This window comes from Mustelus asterias, chromosome 5, assembly GCF_964213995.1.
Source record: "Mustelus asterias chromosome 5, sMusAst1.hap1.1, whole genome shotgun sequence".
Lineage (NCBI taxonomy): Eukaryota > Metazoa > Chordata > Chondrichthyes > Carcharhiniformes > Triakidae > Mustelus > Mustelus asterias.
Window position 1 is genome coordinate 68,778,496 of NC_135805.1, and position 27,463 is coordinate 68,805,958.

The 27,463-nt window shown below is 40.2% G+C and overlaps 1 protein-coding gene and 1 non-coding gene across 2 annotated transcripts; one reads left to right on the forward strand and one right to left on the reverse strand.

The window, feature by feature from the left end:
• Positions 1 to 1,255: 1,255 nt before the first annotated feature.
• On the reverse strand, positions 1,256 to 1,327 carry trnac-gca (transfer RNA cysteine (anticodon GCA)). Its single transcript has one exon. It is a non-coding gene; the product is annotated as a tRNA-Cys (tRNA).
• An 11,023-nt stretch (positions 1,328 to 12,350) lies between these two features.
• LOC144493976 (nephrocan-like) lies at positions 12,351 to 20,586 on the forward strand. The gene is made up of 3 exons (XM_078213551.1): positions 12,351 to 12,497; positions 14,975 to 15,876; positions 19,995 to 20,586. The coding sequence occupies exons 1-3, from the start codon at positions 12,351 to 12,353 to the stop codon at positions 20,455 to 20,457; spliced, it is 1,512 nt and encodes a 503-aa protein (XP_078069677.1). The 3' UTR covers positions 20,458 to 20,586.
• Positions 20,587 to 27,463: the final 6,877 nt, after the last annotated feature.

Consider the following 27,463-nt stretch of genomic DNA (forward strand, 5'->3'; position numbering starts at 1 on the left):
GGTTCTATACAGCTGCAGCATTATCTCCCGATTTCTAAACTCAATTCCTCTCTTGATGAAGGCCAGTATTCCATATGCCTTCTTAACCACAGCCTCTACCTGCGACGCTGCTTTGAGCGTCCTATGAACCCAGACTCCAAGATCCTTCTGATCTTCCACACTGCCAAGCGTCTTACCCTTAATATTATATTCTTTCATCCTATTCGACCTGCCAAAATGAACCACCACACACTTATCTGGGTTGAAGTCCATCTGCCACTTCTCCGCCCAGTCTTGCATCTTATCTATGTCTCGTTGCAACTGCTGACATCCCTCTACACTATCCACAACACCACCACCCTTTCTTGAATATACTCAACGATTGAACCTCCACAGCCCTCTGGGGTACAGAATCTCAAAGATTCACCACCCCCTGAGTGAAGAAAAAGATATACCATATGTTTGAAACAAACAAATTTAAGTGCTATTATTGTTCAGTGTTCGGGTAATCAGTTCAAGAAACCCTTCTTGTTTCATTTGCAATAATGAATTCATCTTATTACTCCCACAATCATAATTAGTTTGCTGAATGAACTGATTTGAGTTTGCTTGGTCTTGCTGGTAGTACAGCACTGCATGGTGGTGCTTCCACCATTCCAGCTCGGAGCAACCATCTTCTGCAACCTCCGGCGAATTAATTCAATGTATATATTATTTATTTGATTAAATTGATAATTGCACAAGCAACATTTTTATTTTAAATCACGGCAACATGGAAAGATTTTTTTTTTTAAAGCAGCACTGGGAAATAAAGAACAACTAAGCTCCCTTCCCCATCCTTTCCGATGCTGTTCTCTTCAGTAACTAAGTGTCCAGAAACTGACACCCAAGTGAAACAAACAGGAGGAACTGGCTGGAGTGAAAAGCAGGAAGGTTTTCGGAGCTGAATTTGATCACAGCGCCTCCTCCCTGCTCGTGGGAAATTATCTTGGACAAAATAGCGATTTAATCCGGTTATGAAGATGATTTGACAACTGCCCGAGCATTAGTTTGTATTGTGGGAACTGGACCTCGCTCTGTCTAATGAGTAAAGAACATGAGAAGCAATCAGGAGAGCTTGTTGCATTTTATTCTCATTTATTTTTTGTTGAGAGGGAGCAGGTAATTTAACCGTGGTCTGCGTGTAAAATGTAATGGGTCGTTTGTTGGTGGTGGTGGTAATTATCTGGGCTGAATCTTGTCCATATTTATTTAGCGCCTTGAGAAAAGGTTACCAAGGGGGCACCCGGATTTGAACCGGGGACCTCTTGATCTGCAGTCAAATGCTCTGCCACTGAGCTATACCCCCTTCCGAAAGCAGCGGCTCCGAATGGCTCCCTAGTCCGTACGCGGAGCGGCCCGGGGCCATTGTTCTCCGGGAGAGACTCGCGGGGCTGAGGCACCGGCGCATCCCCAGCGAGAGGCGGGCAGTGGCTCTGTGCTGAGAGCTGCTGCAGCTCCTGCAATGTGCGGGCTGCTCCCACTTGCACAACTGAGTGCAATAGGTTCTTGTGCCTCTCCGCTCCCCCCCCCCCCCCCACTCATCCCTCTCCCTGCCACCACCCACCCAGAAGAAGCCAACGTGCAACTTAAAACGTTTTTGTGCCCAGGCTTTTGTTAAAAATTAAAGCAGTCCCTCAACTGGCGCTGGCATCGCACTTTCATTTGCCCACACTGGAAGACTGCACTGTAACTAAAAAATGCTGGAAAATCTCAGCAGGTCTGACAGTATCCAAGGAGAGAAAACAGAGCCAACAGGGTGAATTTTACCGCCCGGCCCACCACGGGAATCAGAGTGGGTGAGGAGTGGACCATGGAAAGATCAGTTGACCTCGGGTGGGATTTTCCGGTTTCGGGGCGAGCGCGGCTGGAAAATCCCACCCAACATTTTGAGTCTGGATGACTTCCTCAGAGTTAAAGAGAACTGGAAATAGGTTGAGATTTATACTAAGATAAAAGCAAAATACTGTGGATGCTGGAGTATGAGACAAAAACAGAAAATGCTGGAAAATCTCAGCAGATCTGACAGCATCTGTGGAGAGAGAATACAGCCAACGTTTGGAGTCTGGATGACCCTTTGTCAGAACTTCTACTGTAGTGGGAGGAGCACAGGCGGTACAGTCTGCAGTTGCATGACTCATTCTTGACTGCAGAGCCCAGCTTGCTGGAGAGAACCAAGAAAACCGATTAACCTCTGATTTTACGCAGTCTCTTCAACCTAAAATTGAATCTAAATATGCCGATGGAACAAATCTGTAGCAGTTATGGGACTGCAGCTGAGTTGATATCACAATTCTCATCTAGCTGCTGTTCAGGTGATTTTAGCACAGAAAGGCATTAGCATGGCAACCTTAGTGTGTCGCCTCTTCTTGATTGCCTGTTAAATTAACTCATCAATCAAAACCAAATTAGCCAAAGTGCCACCTTTTTAATGTTATTTAAATTACAACTGTTGTTGTTGTTCGTCCATCGTCGTCGATGAGGACCTCAACACCATTAGTCATTATGAGGCTGGATGCGGTGTGTCTGAAGATGACTGATCAGGCCAATTCGGGCACGGAATGTCCTGGCATATATTGGGCAAACTTGTGTAGGCACTGTAGTAGTTGCGCTGGTGGCTCTGGACTTGCGCAGCTCGCGCTATCCGCTGTAGGGTTGTCCAAAAGCGTGTGCATGTTCCAAGTGCCAATGGTGAGCGGTTTCACCTTGTATTTTATTTTGTTTGTTCGACTGCAAGATGGGATCCCCGCCAGCCGCGGTAAACTGGCCAGGGTGTAGTGAAGCAGGCAATGTTTAGGGCACCTTTTCTAGCCCCTTCCTCATTCTACGGAGGTGAGCAGTGCGTTCCTGAAGAGGGCTGCTCATTCGCCCAGGTAGACGCCGAGTTTCACTGCTGCTTCGGTCAGCAGAAAACAATCATTAGACCTGAGCCGCCTGTGTGCAGGTCCATGACTACAGCTCCCAGTGTATCCACACCTGCTGCTTCGTCGCTCGCCCATCGCCACAGGACTTCAAAGGTTGAACAGGTCGGTGATGATAATGATGATGATGGTGTCGAGACTAGCGCGTGATTTGGATTAAAGTGAGGGAGAGTTGCTCAGCGTCAGCCTCACTCTTCCCAATTCCCATCTGGATCCAGTGGCAAGACAAAAGTCGAGACGGCTGGAGATGGGACTAGGCGCAGTGGGTGACCAGGACGTCTACTGTGTCTTGTCCTGCTCTTCGCGTTCCACGACGCTTGCAGAGACTGCCTTCTTGACTGTTGGACCTTCCATTGGTCTCGTCCGCTCGTTCCGCCGGAGTCTGTCTTCATATGCTGGGATAGACATCTCCCAATCTCACCGAGGGTTGAGACCCATGGGCTACCCTCACCTGGTTTAGCCGGCTTGTCGAAGCCATTGCCCGGGGTGTGGCCGCTGTCGCATGCAAACAGCTACGGGGAGCCAGAGGTGAGAGCTGAGTGCCAGGTGGGGACCAAAGGTGGACAAACAGCCCTAAAAAGGACGCGACATGTTCCCCCAACAGAAGTACTACCCCTCCCTGACATCCCATACACCCCAAAATTACGACTACATAAAAAATGAAGCAGTTTGAAGCAGTTAAGAAAGGCCTCGAGCAGGCAGTCTGCACCTTTCTCTATCAAAAGTAACTGGAAAAAGGGAGCAGGTAGTCAGAGTATGCAACCTCATGGGCTGCATGTTTTCCAGACTTGTTACTGACAATGTTGGCCAGGTGCAGGAGCAGACCCACAATAAGATACTCCCCTCCCTGCCCAGTGCCAGGTATTCAAAGAACAGAAGCACGGGATTAAAGTGCAGGTTGCACTTACAAGACTAACAAAGTAATGCATTTTAGGAGGACTAACAAGGCAAGAGAATATACGATGAATGGTTGGACCCGAGGAAGTACAAAGGATGAGAGGGATCTTGCTGTGTATGTTCATAGATCTCTGAAGACAGCAGGACAGGTAGATAAGTTCGTTAAGAAGGCACATGTGATACATGTCTTTATTAACCGAAGCGTTGAATAAAAACACAGGGAAGTTATGATAGAGCTGTATAAAATACTGGTTAGGCCACAGCTGGAGTACTGTGATTTGATTTGATTTTGATTTGATTTGATTTATTATTGTCACATGTATTAGTATACAATGAAAAGAAACAGACAAAGCATACCATTCATAGAGAAGGAAAAGAGAGAGTGCAGAATGTAGTGTTACAGTCATAGCTAGGGTGTAGAGAAAGATCAACTTAATGCAACGTAGGTCCATTCAAAAGTCTGATGGCAGCCCGGAAGAAGCTGTTCTTGAGTCATTTGGTACGTGACCTCAGACTTTTGTATCTTTTTCCCAATGGAAGAAGGTGGAAGAGAGAATGTCCGGGGTGTGTGGAGTCCCTAATTATGCTGGCTGCTTTGCCGAGGCAGCAGGAAGTTTTGGTTGTCACACTATAGGAAGTGATTGCACTAGAAAAGATGCAGAGGAGATTCACCAGGATGTTGCCTGGGCTGGAGCATTTCAGCTATCAAAAGAAACTGGATAAGCTGGGGTTGTTTTCCTTGGAACAGAAAAGGTTGAGTGGAGACCTGGTTGAGGTGTATAAAATTATGAGGAGCATGGATAGGGTGGATAGGAAGGGACTTCTCCCCTTAGCAGAGGGATCACTAACCAGGGGGCAGAGATTGAAGTGAAGGGGCAAGCAATTTATAGCAGATGTGAGGAAAAACCTTTTTGCCCAGAGGGTGGTGGGAATCAGGAACTCACTGTCTGAAAAGATGGTAGAGGCGGAAACACTCACATTTAAGAAGTATTTAGATGAGCACTTGAAATGTCATAGCATACAAGGCTTTGGGCCAAATGCTGGAAAATAGAATTAAAATAGATAGGTGTTTGATGGCTGGCGTGAACATGCTGGGCCAAAGGGCCTCTTTCCGTACTGTAAAACTCTATGGCTGGAATTTTACCGTCCCTCCCACCACAGGAATCGGGGCGGACCATGGAAAGGTCAGTTGAACTTGGGCAGGATTTTCCAGCTTTGGAGCGAGTGAGGCCGGAAAATCCCACCTTATGACTCTATGACTGTTAAACTCATCCAGATCACAAAAGTTAGAGATAGACTGGGAGTCCATGGATCAACTTAAAAATCTATTTGATGGAACTGTTCCATATAATACTTGCAACCCCAGATCTCCAAATGGAGGAACAATGGAGGGCTCCATGTAGAGAGCCCTCCGCTGGGGGAGCCCGCTTGATGTGAAGACGAAAAACTGCAGTGTTGATGCAAAGCATTTTGCTTCCATTGGCACTGTAATTATAATGTACAGTGCGCCCTGCATCCAGAGTTAAGGACCAACCATACATCAGAGTGAATGGAAAAAACTCCCAGTCTGCTTTGCTTAAAATAAACAGGGTAAGAAGTCTCACAACACCAGGTTAAAGTCCAACAGGTTTATTTGGTAGCAAATACCATAAGCTTTCGGAGCGCTGCCCCTTCGTCAGATGGAGTGGATATCTGTTATCCAACAGTGCACAGACACAGAAATCAAGTTACAGAATACTAATTAGAATGCAAATCTCTACAGCCAGCCAGGTCTTAAAGGTACAGATAATGTGGGTTGAGGGAGCATTCAACACAGGTTAAAGAGATGTGTATTGTCTCCAGACAGAACAGCGAGTGAGATTCTGCAAGATCAGGGGGAAAGCTGTGGGGGTTACTGATAATGTGACATAAATCCAACATCCCGGTTAAGGCCGTCCTCATGTGTGTGGAACTTGGCTATCAGTTTCTGCTCAGCGACTCTGCGCTGTCGTGTGTCGTGAAGGCCGCCTTGGAGAATTGTATCATGTATCAATACGGGCATTCAGCCTTGGATCTTCAGGTAAGCGTTCTCCAAGGCGGCCTTCACGACACACGACAGCGCAGAGTCGCTGAGCAGAAACTGATAGCCAAGTTCCGCACACATGAGGACGGCCTAAACCGGGATGTTGGATTTATGTCACATTATCAGTAACCCCCACAGCTTTCCCCCTGATCTTGCAGAATCTCACTAGCTGTTCTGTCTGGAGACAATACACATCTCTTTAACCTGTGTTGAATGCTCCCTCCACCCACATTATCTGTACCTTTAAGACCTGGCTGGCTGTAGAGATTTGCATTCTAATTAGTATTCTGTAACTTGATTTCTGTGTCTGTGCACTGTTGGATAACAGATATCCACTCCATCTGACGAAGGGGCAGCGCTCCGAAAGCTTATGGTATTTGCTACCAAATAAACCTGTTGGACTTTAACCTGGTGTTGTGAGACTTCTTACTGTGCTTACCCCAGTCCAACGCCGGCATCTCCACATAAAATAAACAGGAACAGGAGAAGGCCATTCAGACCTTTGAGTCTGATATGCCATTCAATGAGCATGATTGCTTCGTACCACAATTCCAGGCATGTTCAGGGGATGTATCATGTTCAAACAGTCACTCAGCATTGCAGACTGCTGGGAGTGGCAATGCCCTGTTGGAGTGTGGTCCAGACTATGGCACCAAGGGCAAGGGACTGTACAGTGGGGAACAGTAAATTGTAAAAAATGAGTTGTTAAAGGAGATTCCATAGTTAGAGGGACCCATGTATCAATACGTCATCCATGTGACCCAGAATTCATGCAAGCCCGTAAAAGATTTGACACTTTTCTTTGAAATATCTCTGCTGCCGATGTTATTCCAATCGGTAAGGTGTTAAAACAGAATTTTCCAATTGCTGTTCTGAGAATTGTGAGAATCTTGAACTTCTCTTCTAGTGGTATTTGCCAGAATCCGCTGTTCAGTTCGAATTGAGAGAATACTGTTATCTCCCTAAATTAGATAAGCTCTCATCTACTGATACCATTGGATGGACTCCTCTTTTCACAGTTTTACTGAGTTGTGTGAGATCAACACATATTCTTATGAAATCATTTGCTTTGGAACCGGTATCATCCCTGAGCACCAACTCACTGTGACACAACCAGAAAGAATGCTTTCTAAGGTGCATCTGTAAAAGTTGCTGAGAGTTGTAGCTGACATGCCAAATTTCCTTAGTCTTATGAGAAAGTAAAGTTTATTTATTAGTCACAAGTAAGGCTTCCATTAACACTGCAATGAAGTTACTGTGAAATTCCCCTAGTCACCACACTTTGGCGCCTGTTCAGGTCAATACACCTAACCAGCAAGTCTTTCAAACTAGAGGCGTTGGTGGATCTCTGCCTTCCGCTAGCTTCACTTAATTCTTTAATCTCTCCTAAGGATGTTACCTCAATGTCTTGTGAATCTTCAACTTCATGGACTCTGGTTCCTTTTAAACTCACTGACTTTTACAGCTCAGCCTTCAAAACCATTATTGTGATGAAACTCATCTCCAAGCTCCGTGGCCTGGGCCTCAGCTCCTCCCTCTGCGTCTGGATCCTGAACTTCCTAACCCACAGACCACAATCAGTAAGGATAGGCAACAACACCTCCTCCATGATCATCTTCAACACCGGTGCACCACAAGGCTGTGTTCTCAGCCCCCTACTATACTCCTTATGACTGTGACTTATGACTGTGTGGCCAAATTCCCCTCCAATTCGATTTTCAAGTTTGCTGATACCACTGTAGTGGGTCGGATCTCAAACAATGATGAGACAGAGTATAGGAATGAGATAGAGAATCTGGTGAACTGGTGCAGCAACAATAATCTCTCCCTCAATGTCAACAAAATGAAGGAGATTGTCGTCAACTTCAGGAAGCGTAGTGGAGAACATGCCCCATGTCTACATCAACGGGAACAAAGTAGAAATGGTCGAAAGCTTCATGTTTATAGGTGTCCAGATCACCAACAACCTGTCCTGGTCCCTTCCATGCCGACACTATAATTAAGAAAGCTCACCAACGCCTCTAGTCTGAAAGAGGTTTTGTCCTGTTCCTCCTGGTCTGTGTAGCATTTTTGAGGATGGTTTAGAACTCTCTTGTTTAACCATTGTTCAGCATCTGAACAAACTGAAACTGCTGCTCCTGTATATACTTTAAAGTGTGTCCTGTGACCTTCTACCAAGATCTCTGCCTTCCACTAGCTTCACTTAATTCTTTAATTTTTCCTAAGGATGTTACCTCAATGTCTTGTGAATCTTCAACTTCATGGACTCTGGTTCCTTTTAAACCTTTTTCTTTTTGAGTGTTCTGCCCGTTTTTTTTCTGTGTGACATTCTGCCTGAAAATGTCCCAATCTTTTGCACCAATGGCATTGTATGTCTTTGGCAGGACAATTCCCATGTCCATGCCATTTTCTTCCACACCTGCAACAGCTAGGCAGGGCTGCCGCCATTAATTGCTTTTTGTGCTGTATGTCTCTCCTTCTCCCTATTTTCCCTCTTTTATATCTGACAAATTCAACTGTATCTGTAACTTTGGGATTCAGGCTGCCTCTCTCTACTCCGAATACGGATTGGTTTTGCCTCATATTCTCAACTTGCTTAATTAATTGAATCGCCTTTGCCAGCATCATGTTATCTCAGAACTGCAAATTATCCTATTCCAACACTTAATAATTTAAAGGCTTCAATTAAAAATCTTCCTTGTATTTTTTTGCTTTCAATGGAAATAGTCTCAATGTCTTAAATCTCTCATAGTGTATGAAGCCTAAACATTTTTGCATTGACAACAATTGATCCATTCTTATCGATCTATTTAACCACCATGTCCCTCTGACCTTTCAGTACCAACAGGAGCTGAATTTGTGAATTGTTCAAGCGCTGTTCCAGTCACCAGGAAGGAAGTGTTTTTGCACTCCCATTGAGCTCACATCAGTAAAGTGTCTGTTTTCTGGCTACAGCAGGGTTTCAGTATAATATATACAGTTTTCCCTGCATATCTGCTGAAGCTCTCATCCACACCTTTGTTTCCTCCAGACTTGATTATTCCAACATATTCCTGGCCAGTTTTCCATCTCCCACCCTCCATAAACTTAAGTTGATCCAATTCTCAGCTGTTTGTATCCTTACTTGGATCAAGTCTCATTCACCCAACCTTGTGTTCACTTACCTACACTGGCTCCTTGTTCAACAACGTCTCACATTTAAAATTCTGAACCATGCAGCCAAATCCCTCCTTGTTCTTGTTCCCCCTTATCTGTTTCACCTTCTCGAGCTCTACAGCTTCCCAAAAACCTTCCAATCCCCTCAGTTCTGGTCTCTTGTGTATCCCTGATTTCCCTGGCTGTCATGCCTTCAGCTGTCGAGATCCTCTGCCCTGGAATTTTCTCCCCTCTCTGCTTTTCTACCTTTCTTTTCCCTCCTCTGAAATGTGCTGTGATACCTTTCTCTTTGACCTAGCTTTTGGTTATTTATCCTAATAGTTGCTTACATGGGTCAGTGTCAGGTTTTGTCTGATAATGCACCTAGGAAGTGCCTTGGGATGTTTTACTATTTTAAAGGCACTTTATAAATGCTGGCGTCAATGTTGTTGAAGATGGGATCCATGCTAAAGTGAGTGATCGGGATTAGAGAGAGTAAAGGTTTTACTGGGGTAAGAACTTCTATGGGAAAGGGAGTAGATCAACCATTGCAAAAGCAATTATGCAGATCTTACAGTGGGAATAACGATGAAATTGTCAGAGTTTACCGTCATTACATCTCTGAAACTGATAGGAACTTCTGAAGTCCACACATATTAGTTAACACGGAAATCAAGAAGTTGCTGAATGTGATTCTACACTTCTTCATAGGGTGCACAGTTGAAGTCCTCACAGACTACAATCAAATCAAAAGCATGGAACTAATAAAACTTGCTCTTTTACGCTATTTGTCTCACTATAAAAATCTTTGATAAAGCTGCACCTTGTTGAATGAGGTGTAACTCAGTTTTTAACATTGTATTATGTTCATAATTACAGCTTAAGTAAAAGCTTCTCCAGTCCTGAAAAACTAATTTTATATTTGTGGAAGATCAAACTTTTCATGATAAAAAATCCACATTTTAAAAAAAATCAAAACTTTTTTTGAGTTTTATTTATATTTCAGCTTCAACCTAAACCCATGTATATTTCACAATGTTATTTTGCTCTGTTTAAAGTGATATTAAAAACTGAAGAAAATCAATGCATTCGCTGTCTGTAAGGATACGACCAGATACAAGATTCAGGAACTACAAGCTGCACTGCAGGAGCTATAAGATGCACTGCAGGAAGTCATCAATGCTCCTTAGACCACACCTTCGAAACCCACGACCATTACCATCTAAACAGGAGGACAAGGGCAGCAGCCACGAGGAAACACCACCATATGCGAGTTTCCCTCCAAGCCAATCATCATTCTGATTTGGAAATGTATCGCCGTTTCTTCACTGGGTCAAAATCTTGGAACTCCCTAACAGCACTATGGATGTACCTATACCAAATGGACTGCAGCGGTTCAAGAAGGCCTCACCACCATCTTCTCATTGGCAATTAGAAATGGGCAATATATGTTGGCCAGTGACACCCACATCCCATTATTGATTTTTTAGAATGATTTTCTGCTTACCCTGTTTGATGCCATCCCTATGTTGTTGGACACCTCAAGATCCCCTTGACTTGATGCCAGATTCAAACTAACTTGGGGAAAGGGGAAATCCATGCCACAGAATGCTAGATCTCTGTGGGAGGTTTTCTTTGAGGTTAGCAGTGAATGCAGTCACTTTGCTACTGACAGCAAACTCTGGGCCAAAAATGTACTGATTGAAAATTGAAAATCTAGAAAGTGTGGAGTTTAAAAGAGCAATTAATTGTAAGTGACTTGAAGGAGACTTTTTCCACTGAAAGAAGCGGTGTTTGGAGGAGTAGGGAAATGTGGATGGTGAGGGAATCAAGCTGGACCTGGGGGACATTGGGAGCAAGAGGCTATATGGGAGAGGTGTCCATTAATATATTTAACAGAATTTGAATACAGGAAGTGCTTTAATGTGTATGGTGAAATTCATCTGATTTTCTTTTACTGCAAAATTCCATTAAATTAATGTAATATTCATCATTCTCATAATGAACGATTCGATATTTTGAGTCACTAAAAGTTAATGAAGTAGTTATTAACAATAAATTCTGAAGAAACAATGTAGTCAAAATATTACAATACATAATCCTTTGAAAATACTGACTTGGCTAAAGTATATGCCCTGCGGCTAATTGCTGGCCACCAAAATGAAGATCAGCATGCTTTCATTGCTAGATACCTTTCTTAGGGCAGACTGCTAATGGAGGAGCTTATACATTATAACTATAGCAAAGTAGTTTCATTATTGTTCCATGCTACAATTCTACATAAATGGAGTCCGAATTTGGAGTCAGCACAATGCCTGATACTATAGGGAAGCATGATCCTCCCTCTCATTTAGTTTGGTTTCATTCAGATTACATTTGATTTCTATTATACAAATTTAGTGATGTAGATTCCGCCTGATTTATTTGTTTGATTTTCAGTTATGATTATAGTATAATGCACAAGAAGAGGACTTGTGAGTCAGTAACTGACCATGATAGTCAAGTATATGGATTTATGGAAGTGTAATGATCATCAGCATTCAGTATCCCTTTTTCCCTAATTCCTAGTATTAAGCAGATTCCAAACTACCCCTTGTAGTTATATGGTGGTATTTTGGGATTTTTCTTTGACAGTTTTAAATCCAGCTAGGGTTAGAAATAAGATGGGTACTTTTCCCTTTAAAATGTAAGGGGCACATTAATTCTCTCTGATCTTAAAGTTTCGAGAACTCACCTGGAGACGCCGGGCCACCTGTGGCAACAAATGTTATTGGGCTTTTGTTTACATCAGCAGGTTCGAAAGGACAGAGAGGGACTGGAATGTAATATGATTGCAACTTTACAAAGTGATGTTATCTCAACTTTACAGCAAAAACAGGCCGGAGACGAAAAAGAAAACCAAATTGAATGCTCCTGTTTGCTGATGGACACCCTACACAATAGACAATTGAGTAATATTGCGACAACGTTCCTATTAGCACTGTGCTTCTTTGCAAATATCAGAACAATATACTATTGTCTGGTATTGGCTTTTCCGTTTGTAACAAAACGTTTACTTACTTTTTAAACCCGATAACATAGTTTTCTGGTATTCTTTTGATCAATGTTTTCCAGCAGAGGAACATGCTCGTTGTACGAGATTCTGATGTTTAAAAAAGATACAAAGACGCTTCTTTACAGAGTGAGATTCTTTCCAGCGAAAGCAGGCTACCTGCCGCATTTATACCGGTTTCTATGATTGTACACTGGTTCATACTTAGTTCTTGAAGAGAAACAAAATGGTATTAATTTATTTTCTCTCCATTTTGGCTTTTCTGATGTTATGCCAAGGCGATTGCCCCAAGAGATGTGTTTGTGACTCTTCTAAATCGGTGCAATGCTACAGAGTTACGACCGTGCCCAAAGCTATTCCAACCGATACTAGAAAGTTATACCTCGGACACAACAACATCAAACAGCTGCGGGTGAGAGAAAGAAGCATAATGAGTTTGTCAGCATCATTTTACCTTAGTTTTTGTTAATAATCGCGTTATTGATTTGCGTTCAATGTCATGTATTTACGTTGCTTTATTTTGTATTGTTTAACTTTAAATTATTTATTGTTTTGTGCTTAGGTGTGTTGGGTTGCAATGCAATAGTTATTTTCATTTCTACGATCGTTTGTCTCTATTACTGAGCAATTACTAAATTTAATCTGCGGATGAATTATAACCCAGTGATGATTTTGTGAATACAGTGAGAAGTCTGAGCGCGTCAGCAAGAGGTGAGGCACTTAAAATGTGTGCAAGATGTAAATACTTTATAATGCGATTTCCCGTAAAATAATAAAATTACAAAAGATGCTGCTCCTGAAATCGCCTTGGACAAGTACAGTCTGCCCTGTAATTGCAGAGCGCGGAGTTTAGAGTTACACTGCTCGTAGATTTTCCGGTTTATATGCCGGAAGCAAACATAAACTAATTTTTTTTGGAATCAGTATTGCATTCTCCTCTTTGCAAAACATAATACAATTCCCTTTGGAGTAGATGGATCGGTAGTTTCTTGAACTGTACCGTACAAAAGCGCTTCTTCATGTTCAGGTGTTGGGACTGGATCAATGAGAGATGGAAGTGTTATCCGAATCCCAATGCTCTTATTATATCATAGTGCGTGTTTTGAAGATTATTAAATACAGGAAACCAAAATTCTACCAAAATAAATCCAATCCTTTAGAGCTTTGATGCATATGCACTCACACAGAAAAGAAAATTGGCCTCATACTGTCTGTCTGTCCACTGACTTTCTATTCATGTTGTTACATTACTTGAATTGCTGCAACAACAAACACTTGGCTAAACTCTGCATCTATTGCCTTTCCTTCGCTTATACAGTCACTTAGAATCATGGAATTTCTCAGCATAGAAAGAGACCATTCAGCCCATCATTCCTGGGCTAGCCACTAAAAAAATTATCAAATTAGTCTCACTCCCTTAGTCTCCCCCACTATTTATTCTGTACTTTTTTCATGTTAGAGGCATAATTACAATCCACATTGATGTTGAGGGTGAATGCAAATGGAGTGTTGGTTGCACAGGAAGGTGGAATCAGAGGACCAGAAATAAAGTGGGAGTAGGATGTATCTAGATTTGTAAACAAAGCTGTGGATTCAATACACTGAGTGACTGGGGGTGTGGAGTTTGGTCAATGGCAGTCAATCAGAATAGGGTTGATGGCGAAATGGCCAGTAATGTTTTGACTACACGAAGAAACATCCAACATCAAGCAAATCAGTCACCTATGAGATCAACAGTGTGCCAGAAGAACAGTTTGTATAATCTGCAGTAACCTTGGGTACAAGGTTATGTTTAGTGAATACAGTTTAAATTATGTGTAGTCTCTATCATCACCTTCATTCTGTTTTACATTATTTTCTAGTTAATAGACAGAAATTTCCCCTCCCCAAGAATTGTATACTCAAATGATGCATGTCTGTCCTTTGCCAGGCACTCCCAAAGTCAGTAACTTTTAAGTTAATGAGGTAATAGATCTGCTCAAATTTCAAATAATACCAAGACCTAATAAATGGGATAAAAGCAAACTACTGTAGATGTTGAAAACTTGAAATAAAAACAGAAAATGCTGGATGAACTCAGCAGGTCTGGCAGCATCAGTGGAGAGAAACAGAGATAATGGTCGGAATGTTATCACCATTCACGCCGGCGGGATTTTCCCATCTTGCTGCAATGAATGGAGATTTCTCCTGATTCGCTGCAGAGAGAGTGTGGTGGGAACAGCAGGTAAGATCATGCCCAATGTTTCAGATCTAAATGATCCTTCTACAGAACTGAAGAAAAGTAGAAATGTATAGAATAGATGCTGCCAGACCAGCTGAGTTTATCCAGCATTTTTTAATATATGGGACTTAGAATTTTGACCCATTAGCACTTGATAAACCCTTTGGCATTTGCCTCTCATCAATGTACTTAGTTACAACAGCAGAATGGATATGTCCCTTGATTATAAAGTAAAATTAATTCAGAAGAAAACTAGCTTCACACAATAAAATATGCATTGTGTGGATATTATAAAGGTCAAGAAAACTCAGCATAAGGTTGAAAGTTCATGTAGACTTATTCCAATTTCTTTTTTCATTTTCTTTCTTTAGTTTAAGTCCCATCTCCCTCTTTGAGTCATTTTGTCCATGAGACCTACCTCCTGCTCACTTGACCTATTTCCACTAAATTGCTGCAATTTCTGGGACTTTGTTTGGTTTATGTCAGATTTTCATTGTTTGTAATTTTATTTACCCCCCCTGCCCCCACCCCCCCCCCCCCCCCCACCCCCAAACACACCCCAATGTTGTATTCATGGGATTAGAAAAACAAGATTTAATCCTGGTATGAGGTAATTATTGCAAACTGAAATCACACTTTAGCATCTATCTTGTATTGATGTTTTGCAGGCATCAGATTTTGGCGGACTTTATGGCATTGAAGAACTTGCATTATCTTCATGTGGAATGGAAGCAACAGAAGCTCACACATTTTCAACACTGACTAATCTGAGAACCTTAGAGTTATGGAAGAACAAGTTGAGGAATGTTCCCAGTAAGCTTCCCTCCAATGTGGAGGTGCTGAAACTGGGTAACAATCGGATTCAGGCCTTGTGCGAAACTGACTTTGAAGGCTTGGCAAAACTGAAAATCCTTGATCTTCAAAACAATAAGATCTCCACAATTCGTTCTAGTGTTTTGTCATCTGCTCTTAGACTAGAAAGTCTTGTTTTGGATAGTAATAGCCTTGAGTTGTTATCAGGACCATTAAAACTTCCTTATCTGAAACGTTTAAGCATGCAAAATAACAGGCTGTCTTCTCTACCATCAAATTTCTTTAGTTTCTTACCATCACTGCGCTTTCTCAGTTTATCAGGGAATACATTTTGCAAGATTCCAAAAAATATGCCACCTTTATTGTGGTCTTTAAAGATGGACAAAAATCTGATCAGTGAATTGCAGATTCAAGACTTAAACTATCTTAATCACCTCTTTGAGCTCTCCCTTTCTGAAAATCAACTTTCTACAGCAAATGATGCACTGGCTTTGACAAACTTATCCGTAGTGGACCTGTCTAAAAATCAACTCAAAGCAGTTCCTACTCGACTGCCAGCACAATTACAAATGTTGGATTGCAGTCACAACTTCATACAAGAAGTTACGCTGCAGGAATTTGCTGGATTGTGTGAGCTGAAACATTTGTTTCTGGAATACAACAACATTACAGTTATTGATGTAGATGCACTGCAGCACTGTTTGCAACTTTCAGACCTAGCGTTGGAGCGAAACCAATTGTCATCCTTCCCAAAAGGGTATGTTTGTATTATTGGGATGGGAGAAGTACAAAACTAAAGTTCTAGAGGTGGCATTGTTTTCCAAGTATCAAGTATTTTTGTTCCTAATTAACAGTCAAGCAGAAAATAATAGCTTTGGAATTAAGGGTTTCTCTCTGTTTTAATACCACTCATAATAACAATTGCAGCAAACAGGGTAGCAAGGTCATGTGCAATCTCAGGGAATGGTCATCCCTACCCTTTTACAAATTATGCCAGGTATGGGAAGACGTTTCATGGTATGGCCCAGTGAATTTTCAGTGGTGGAAAAACCATCAATGAACAAAAGCTGCATAAGTGGAGGGACCTTTAGGGAAAGAACTTTAGGCACACATGAGGATGTGAAACCACGTCATGCTCTCTATTCCCTGGTCATATTGCTCATTAAAATTGAAAATGGGAAAATCTTACAAACGACTGAAGAGGAAAGTTCAAGTTCACAAGGCGTGGAGAAATGAGCAGAGGACCTGCCCTTAGGCTGATCACTATTAAGTCCAAACTCTACCAGTGAACTAAAAACTTAAATGAGATCAATTATTAAGGAGATCCAATAACTTAAGAACTTCTTTCCAGCAACCTTCATTTACATGCAGTATGCCTTAGTTAACAAAAGTATCAACGGAAAATATCAAGATGTCTTTTCAAAATATCATATCATTGATGCCATCCATATGGCCCTCGCTCCACATATCACATCCCACGTGAGACGTCCTCTGAAGTTCTGACAAAGAGACTCCATCCCATTAGCTTGTATTTTTTTCTGTTCAGTTGAAGAGATAAATGCTTTGTGATTCAAGCCTTTTAGCTTCAGATTTTCAATAGTTGCAACTTGTTTTCATTCCTTTTAAACATTTACTTAGGTACTATTTACAACACAGTACTAATGTAATAAAAACTAAGGAAGTGGGGTTGATTGGGTAGAATACTGGTGCATGGAGAAAAATGAAAAAGAAACAACAATATAAGTGAACTGTTGTTTTTCAATCCAGCTTCATTCACATAATGCAGGAGACTGACAAAGCAGCACTCAGGAGGAGAGATAGTTCCTCTTAGCTTAGCTAATGCATCGCACCCAAAATGGACCATAAAGAAACAGGCTTTCATCAGAAGACAAATCAAGACTCAGCACAATATTCAGTTCAAGTGCCAATTTTGGGATGTGGAATGGTGGGGGAGCAGTGCAGGGAGGAGGCAGAGATTCAGAAGTCATTATTGTTATTTCACAGGTTATGAAGACAAATGTATTATCAGAAATTCATCACAGTATCGAGAAGCTACTGGAGGTTAATCATTTCACAAAGGGCATTCTGTTGGAAAATCATAGCAGTGATGAAGGGGCACTTCTCAAAATACATCACAATGGATTGCATTGTCAGGAGGAATGGAAAATTCTCACAGCATGGATAATTTAGGGGCTGGAGAAAGCATTCAATGAGAGGTGATTCAAAAAATTTCATTTTGGGCAGGGGTGGGGAGGCTGACCTGGTGGATTTGACGAAACTAAACAATAAGGTGATGAGGAAAGGGTTGGGCCAATAATGGGGGAAGTGCCTAAGAATGAAAATCTACAGTACTTCACCAGTGGATGAGTACAATGTGATTCTCTTAAGTGTGAGGCAAAGAGAAAGAAAGCAGGAAACAATTAGATGTTTCATTCACCAAAATATTAATTGCTCATCAAATTTCTCATCATTATTCAATCCACATCCAAATTTTCCTGTAGCTCGAATATTTTGAACAGAACTAACATTGATGCAGAGGCATCTAGTAATAAGAGGAAGGAACTGCCATGTATTTCCAAACTTTAGTTAAACCTGATTTGATGGGCAGCTATGAGAAGTTCCTTCTGCGAGAGTGAACTAGTCACATAACATGGCATCACAGCACCACCTACAGACACAACCCAAATGGAATATTAACAAATGTACATCAATTTTATAATTTGATGATGTAGTCATGGCTTCCAGTGGCAGAATGTTGTAGATAAGCTTGATCAACTTCCTTGGAATGTTTTTGTTCTTTGTACATCTAACAGTGAAAAGAATCATTTTATGAAAAGCAAAGCCTATTTAATATCATTATTTTTTTTTGCACTTTATTACAAGTTACACAAATTTCTTTATGTGAAATAATTCAGTTGTCGATGTCAAAAATGTGAATAGTTTCAACTGATACTTGACTGGATTACCTAACATTCTGACAATGGTGAGTATAAACTTGCTGATGTGTTTCTTCCCTTTGCCTGATCACTCAGCAAGCTTATCCAATAAGTAGCTTCGTGCAATCTACAGTTTGTATGATTGTTTTTATTCTTTCCTGGGATGTGAGAGTTGCTGGAAACCCTAATTGCCCTTGAGAAGGTGGTGGTGAGCTGCCTTCTTGAATTGCTGCAGTCCTTCTGGTGCAGGTACACCTGCAATGCGGTTAGAAAGGAAGTTAATTGATCCCAGCTAAGGTGAGAATAGGATTCCTGCAGTTGTCTTTAAGTCCATGGTTTAGAGGGTGGAAACTCCAACCAGGATCTTTTGGGACCCATCGCGGGAGATGCGGCAGTCCATTGGCTTTCGGTGGGACCGGTCGATCCTAGTGGTGGATGAGAGCAAAAAATCCCACACTCAGTCAGATCTCAGGATCCTGAACAGTGACCTCTCTTGGAAGGAGAAAGTGTAGCTGTCGAATGAGGACATAATTAAGATTGCTAAAATGCTTTTTGACAATTATTGTCAAGGTTGACACATGATTGGGTGAAATACTGTACAAAAATGTGCCAGCAAAAAAACCATCAGGAGCAGTTGGAAAGGAAGAAATATTGGCAAAGACAATTTTTAAAAGTTAGGTAGATTCATGCATTTTTAGGTTTAAAATGGTACACTATTTTCTCAGCATTAGCTTAGATTGTTACTGTCAGAAATATTATTTTAAATTTTAAGATATCCCAAATCGCAGTTGGGTGACGGAGTTCAAATTCAAGCCACAACTGTCATTCATATTCAAACATGTCTCAAGAGATGAACTTGCTATCTGAGGAGATGGAGAGATGTCAGAGGTTTTACCACAGTCATTCAACTATACCTAGTGACTGCTCAACTAAGAAGTGTGACAAACTCTGGCAGATGTCCATGAACGTTTGCATAATTCACTTGAGAAGAAGATAACACATACTGCTTCAGCTTACCTGGAAAACCTGTATGTACCCAATTGAATACTTTGAGGACTGCAATAGCATTTCTGCTCTTAATTTAAGAACATCCAAGATTTTTCAATGTATGAAGGTTGTAATTGCTATGATTAAAACAAATTCTCCAAATTCAGCTTTTAAAATGATTAAAATTACTTTTCAGAGATGATAATGTAGATGAAATGCATTTTCAATGTTCCAGGGAACTGTTTTTGAAAAATGTTGTAAATTGTGGTTCTCCCTCAACCTGTCTTTTAAGAATAGTTGTAGGAGGTGTATAAAGAGAATTTTCTCAAGGTTCTTCATGAGAAAATCTGCAGAAACCCTGGGATATCCTGCATAAACAGAGTTTCAACAAAAAGTTGATCATCAGGATTATCTCTGAAGAAATTCCCACATTAATATTTTGAGTGATTGTGTAAATCTGTTGCTATATCAATACTTTATCATTTCCAGGCTGGATTTCTGAAATTCCCTTCTCCCAAGTCTTCTAATCACCATCCTACAGTTTTAAAAGATTCTGCTGCCCATATCCTGTCCCACACTAATACCCCGCACATCATTCCAAATATTGCCAAATGACCCATGTGCTCCCTATAACTGCACATTCATTTCAAAATCCTTTCCTCATTTACAAATCCCTCAACTGCCGCTATGATATGGTGCAACTTATGTCTCATTCTGAGACCTATTGTCCTCCAACTTTGGCTTTTTGTGAGTCCTCCCTTTCCCCATAATTCATTGGTAGTAGCAAACATTTTTGGCATCTGTACTTAAAATGGATACTGTCTATGTAAATATGTTGCGCTATAGTGACTAATGCTGGTGTTGTAGAATTGTGTATTCACCATTAATTACATACTTCTATCTCATTCTGAAACAAGATGGCAATAATTCTTACCTTTTGTCCTTTCCTCAGGCTTCCTGATGCTCTTTTAAGGCTAGATCTGAAAGGAAATAATATTACAGACATTTGTAAAGAACCAGTGGAAAATTTGAAGCGGCTGCGAGTTCTGAATCTACGTAACAACAGGTTATCATCGCTTAACCCTGATGTATTTGGATATTTTCCTCGTCTCAGGTGGCTCTATCTGGATGGTAACCCCTGGAACTGTACATGTGACCTCATGAAAATCAGAGTCTTATTGACTACAAGACAGCTGGAGATCAAAAGTGGCTACTGTGCAACTCCAGCCTATTATCAAGGTGAGACCTGGCTATCTTCCACCAAGATTCTGAACAGTTGTGGATATAACACAATGCATGGTGTAAAAGGAAAAGCATTTCTTGAAATTGCTGCAAAGATAGCACAGGGGGATGATCGCTCAAATGTTAATGGTCCAACTGATAATGAAGATTATTATGACTATGATGCAGACTAAAAATCAATGACCAACTTGCCAGTTACTTTAAATATCCTGATTGTGTGTAATGTGACATAGATAATCATTGTTCTATTGTAACCTGAATTATATGTTTGCAGTTTTTTAGTCTTTTCACTGATTGTTAAATCTTATGTACACTTCTAGAATAGGTGAACATGATTTTAAGTTCTGAATCCTTTCTTTGTTGATCTACAATTCAAATTGAGTGATTTACCTCTGTTCCTGCATGAATTAGTAAGATTTTCATTAGCATTGACCAATTTCCGCTGTGCAGAAAACAATGAATAATCAAAGATATTCATTTGGTATAACTTTTATAACAGGATAATGTTTTGACTAAGATAAAAGCAAATTACTGTGGATGCTGGAATCTGAAACAAAAACAGAAAATGCTGAAAAATCTCAATAGATCTGATTGTATCTTATGAAGTGTCATCCAGACTTGAAACGTTAGCTCTATTCTCTCTGCACAGATGCTGATAGACCCGCTGAGATTTTCTAGCATTTTCTGTTTTTGTGTGTATGTGTCATGTTTGACTATCTATTTATTTTTCAAATCTGATGCTCAGGCCAATTATTCTCTTTCATAAATGATCTTGACTAAAATACAAATTCAAGTTGCTAAAAATGAAGACAACCATTACATATCTTGAATCTGTACCAGAATTTAAATTGATGTTACTACTTCATGCAGACTGGTGTATAACTAGTAGTACTCTTTAAATTACTCACTTTACTGTTTTAATTTGATTGTGTTTTTTTTATTTTGCATTAAACTAGCATTATTGTTTTTCTTCTATTACTGACTTAGTAATGTTGAATGTAATTATAAAGAAGAAAAGGAACCTCACATCAGCAACATTGTACTCACTTTGCATTGACCTTGGAATAAAGATTTTCTTATTAAAATATTTAATTTAAAGAAGTCACTCATTACAAAATGGACAAAACATGAGCTGAAACATAGAAATTGTAAATGTTTAATATTTAATATTTAAAATGGATCTTTTTTACAAAAGAAGATAACACATCAGTTTTCACATTGGTCAGTATGGGTAATAATGCTTGCTGTTTACCTCACTGACATCCACCCAGATACGTTTCATGAGTTTATGAATGTAGACTTCTTCTAATTTTCAAGCTGAAATCCCCTTAGAGGAAATCTCTGGCATTTGTAATCAGAGATAGCAAACCTAATGCTCTCTGACCACTCAGACTGAATCATGACTGTGACATGCAGAATTCAAACCAGGAATATAAAGTAGGAAATATGACATATATTTAAATGATGTACAGAAGGCAAAATAATGATTGGGAAATGCAGTCAGGATTGGGAGAGAATTAAATAATTCAGGTAGAAAAAGTTAAAATCTCCAACACTAATTCTCTTCTGAGGGAATATGATTCTATACTTGTAAATTTTTTTTAGGCCAGAGGGGTTGTTCATAAGTAATTATCACTTATTATTCTGTTAAAAACTCAATTATTTCAGAATGTACTAAAGTAAAGTTTATTTATTAGTCACAAGTAAGGCTTACATTAACACTGTAATGAAGTTACTGTGAAATTCCCCTAATTGCCATACTCCGGCACCTGTTTGGTTCAATGCACCTAATCAGCACGTCTTTCGGACTGTGGGAGGAAACCGAAGCACCCGGAGGAAACCCACACAGACATGGGGAGAACGTGCAAACTCCACACAGACAGTGACCCAAGCCGGGAATACAACCCGGGTCCCTGGCGCTGTGAGGCAGCAGTGCTAACCACTGTGCCACCATGCCACCCTAACTAGCCCTAACTTTTTCAGCTACTCATAGTGTGGAACTAATGGGCCAGTTTATGCAGTTGCAGTCATTTCAATGGTGAGATTATTGGCAAGGAATGCAAAAGCTCACCCTATGGAGGAGCAAGGTACTCTCTGACAACTTCTGAATTTCCTCAAACTCAGTGGTTTCTGTCAGATTTCCTCCATTATGATGATGAGCAATAATAGCCTCATTGTTGATTTCATTGAAAATAACAGGTCATTGATTTTTAGGAACATAAAAAATAGAAACATGAGGCCCCTCAAGCTTGCTCCACCATTCAATAATATCATGGCTGATTTGATCGAACACCACTTTTCTGCCTATCTTTGACTTCCTTATAGATCAAAAATCTAACTTAGTCAAAAATATATTCAATGACTTAGCCTCAACTGCTTCATCCCTGGAATAAACCAGTGAACTGCAAGGCAAGGATATGCAATGCAAGGGTATCCCTCTTTAAATAAGACCAAAACTGTACACAGTATTTTAGGCATAGTCTCACCAATGCCCTGCACAAATGCAGCAAGATTTCACTTTTTATACTTCATCCCCCTTTCAATAAAAGACCACATTCCATTTACCTTCTAATTATTTGCTGTATCTGCATGCTAACCTTTCATGATTTATGTACAAGGACAACTAGATCCTTCTGCACTGCAATATTTTGCAGCCTCTATTTAAATAATATTCTGTTTTTATATTCTTAACACCACAATGGACAACCTTACATTTTCCCACTTTGCCCCTCATCTGTTAAATTTTTGCCCATTCACTTAACCTATCTCCATCTCTTTGCAGACTCTTTTATTCTCCCCACAACTTGCTTTCCTATCTATCTTTGTATCATCAGCAAATTTGTCTAGAATACCGTCAGCTCCTACATCTAAGTCATTAGTATGGATTGTAAATATTTGAGGCTCCAGAATTGATCTCTGTGTCATTCCATTACAGTTTTCCAACCAGAAAATGACCCAATTATTGATCCCAGTTCTCTGTTTCCTGTTGGTCAGCCAATCATCTATCCATGTTAATATATTATCCCCCAACAGCATGAGCTTTTATGTGGCACATTTCACCCCGCTTGCTGTATCCTCAAACAACACTAATAATATTTGCCAAACACATTTCTCTTTCATAAAACCGTTTGACTTTGGTGGTATTATGACTTTCAAAATGTTCTGCTCTTACTTCCTTAATAATGGATTCCAGCATTTTCCCAGTGAAAGATGTTAAGTTAACTGGCCAATAATTACCTATTTTATGTATCCCTTCTTTCTTGAATAGAGGTGTTACATTTGTAGTTTTTCAATCTGCTGAGACCTTTCCAGAATGTAGGGAATTTTGGAAGACTACAACCAATGTTTCCACTGGCTCTGCATTGATTTATGTTAAGACTATAGGATTCAGGCCATCAGAATAAGGGAACACATCAGCCTTTAGTCCTGATAGTTTTCCTTTTTCTCTAGTGATTGTTTTAAGTTCCTTCCTTTATGCCCATTGATTTTCTGTTATTCCTTCTACCGTAGGAGAGGTACAAGACACTTGTTCAAGGTTTCTGCCGTTTCCTTGTTTCCCATTAGTAATGCACCAGTCTCATCCTCCAAAGGACTAAAAATAGTGTTTTAGTCAATAAACACAACATTTGTAGTGCAGCACGTTCAAAATAAAAATGTTAACAGGACATAAAAATATGGCTTTCATAATCAGCTTTGATTGAGCAAAATTATTTGGGGAGGGGGTGGGGGTTCAATTTAAAACTGTCCTGATTTCTCTGCTCACGATCTCTCTGTAAACAAAAGGTATTTTAAAAAATTCTGATTTCCCTCTTTATAAATGGTGGCATATTTCCCCAATCCTTAAATTTGGAGTGATCCAAGCCCCTGTGAATAACTTGCATAGCAAATTTGGGACAAGATAAAATAAAAGATTGGTTTATTCTTACACCCACACACACATGAGATGGACTCTGCAAGGTCCACCCCTTTTGCACTCACACAATAAATAGGGAAAAAGGACGAGGGTTCAGGACATGACCGCAATAATATACAAGTTAGGATTTTAAGTGTGTCCAGAGTCCAGCAGCAAAAGTCAAATGGAACGTTCCATTAGAGGGGAAGTTGGCTGATTGTAACGCGATTCTGTCTTTCCCAAAGCAAGACTTCCACAATGAAAAAAGGCACATAGAGCGAGTTAGTCTTGGAGCCATGAGTTCCAAGATTCCAGCAGTTTGCACTGAGGGCCAGTGTTTTTTCTTTCTCGCAGGCCGTCTCCTGATTGATGATAGACAGCACAGGCTATTGCCTGGAGTCCAATTCTCATTGGAGGTCCAATAGTAACTGGTCATAATGTCCAGACTGCATAATTTAAGGAATTCAGACAGCCCAAGTCCCCAGTCATGTGATACTGGTTTTGGGTTGTTAAACGAGACCCTCTTGTTGAAACTATTGTGTTAGAACAGTTAATGCCCAGGGTATTTGCACCATCATTGGAGACCAGGATCTGTAAAGGGCTGTCTATGTTCGAAGCTGGCTGGAACAGACAGTCTGCTGGGCCATTGTGTTAGCTTGGCTAGATTGTTTATGGGATGCAAAGAATGCTATATTTATTGAAATCTCAACTTCCGACTTTGACTTTAACACAAACACACATTAACACAAGATACTTAACTGACAGATTGTCTTTATTTTACTTGCTAGCAAGGGGGTAGGTTCTCGACACGATGGGCCAGAGACACCACTCCACGGGACAAAGAAATTCACCCTGGTTTATACAATTCTACAGCTCACAGTTAGTTGGACACAATCCAATCAAAAGTGTTACAAATGACATACTTTATTGATCCAATAGAAAAAATACTGAACCACCCTGATCTATGAGATCACGATTCCTCGTGGGATACCCCAATATGTCATCCCTAAGCCTATCCTCTAGTCTCTTATGATGTGGAGATTTACAAGAGCACTCCATCTGACGAAGGAGCAGCGCTCCAAAAGCTAGTGGCGTTTGCTACCAAATAAACCTGTTGGACTTTAACCTGGTGTTGTTAGACTCCTTACTGTCTCTAGTCTCTTAGTCAGACATCATGTCTCTATTTTGATAGCAGCCTCACAAAGCATCTTCACTAAAACAGTCTCACATGGGCATCCTTTAATTGATAAAGGGGGCCTACAAAAGCCATTAGTATTTTATGGCCTTGTCAGTGAAGTTAACTGAATCTCTAAGAAATGTGGTCAACTAATCTTGCCTTCTGGATATTTCCCAACTGTAGCCCTGATAAGTTTTGTTTATTGCCAACATATTGAAACACATGTATATATTGCTTATCAATTCAATGACTGAGCTTTTTATCACTGCCTACAGTTAAAAGGGGTATCATCATGTTACCATTAATTCTTGTCAGTTCCCACTAAGTCCCCAACCATAACTCTTTCATTAGCCAAGACATTAATATCTTTCTGACTCTGTTTTGATTAGAAACTGTGAAGGCAGCTTCATTAAAACTCACTCTTATATCAGTTGTTTCTGATAAAGTGTCTGGTGAGGCAATTAAGTCTCCTTTATGGCCTTGTGATTCCAACAGTGGGGTGCTTTAAAGGAATGTATCTAACATATGTTTGGAATCAAAGGGCACTCTGTAACTGTGCATCTAAGTTTCTTTGTTTAACTTCTAAAAATGTATAGAAGATATATTTATATGTATGGACTAATTAAAGGTATTATATATACCTTTAAAACTACATAGTATTTAAAACACCTCATTACAATTACTAGCAAACTTGCTCCCTAGTGATTTAAAGTGAATCCTACATCTAAGTTGATTAAACAAAGATCCCAGCAGAGTCTGCCAATCTTATAGTAGCCCTTTTCTATCTTTTTACATATTCCAGATGTTTGAGGGGTTAGTCTTTGTTCACTTTGAAATAATTCAGAAACTTCTGGCCGGCATGTGACCAGCTGGAGCTGTTTTGTCATTCGAGCAATTGGCTATTTTGAAAAGCATGAAAAATGACTTTAATAATAGATAAGCTGATGAATCTATATTTCTTTCAGGTCACGACTGTGACAAAATTGATAAAATTAAACTTTTGGGAAGTATTCTGGGATTAAAAATCTCAGGAGAAGAAATTAAGGCAAGAAGTTTGAAATTGATAAAAGTACTAATTCCACCAGAGAGCTGGGCTATCTTTCATTTCCTTTTGTCATTTCTCCCTTCCTATTGGTGTATCAGCTGTAACTCAGTTTGTATAGGCACACATACCTCTGACTCACAAGGTTCTGGGTTCAAGTTTCACTTCAGGGCTTCAGTGCAAAAACCAAGACTGATACTTCAGTTCTGTACTGAGGGAACATTGCACTGCTTAAGGTGCTGTCATTTGGATGAGATGTTAAACTGAGACCCCTGCTGCCAGCTCTGGTGGATGTAAAAGATCCCTTGACGCTTTCCAAAGAAGAGCAGGGGAGTTAGTATAGTGTCCTGTTCAATATTTATTGCTCAACCAACCTCACAAAAAAACCAGATTATCCAGTCATGATCACATTGCTTACTGAGTGCTGTCTATCCCACATTTACAACAGTGATACTTCAAAAAAGTACTTCATTTGTTGTAAAGCTCCATGACATCTTGTGGTTGTGAAAAGCGTTACATGAATGATTTATTCTCTTCATAAGCTCTGTGGAATGCAGAGAACAGTAGTACTTGATAATTGGACTATTTTTTTAAAGTTGTTTTGTGTGTTGGCTACACAGATATGTCTGTAACTTGAAGTAATTTGATTTTCTCCTTCAGTATGTATGCTCTTCCATACTCTCTTCCATCTTCTTCCATTAGGAAGAGGATACAAAAATGTGAGATCATGTACCAATCGACTCAAGAACAGCATCTTCCCTGCTGCCATTAGACTTTTGAATTAACCTACTTATATTAAGTTGGCCTTTCTTTACATACTAACTATTCTGCATCCTCTCCTTTCCTTCTCCCCTTTGTACTCTATGAACAGTATGCTTTGTCTGTATAGTATGCAAGAAACTACTTTAAAGTTAAAAAAATGTATTTATTAGTCACAAGTAGGCTTACATTAACACTGCAATGAAGGTGCTGTGAAAATCCCCTAGTCATCACACTCCGGCACCTGTTCGGGTACACTAAGGGAGAATTTAGAATAGACAATGCACATAACCAGCGCGTTTTTCGGAC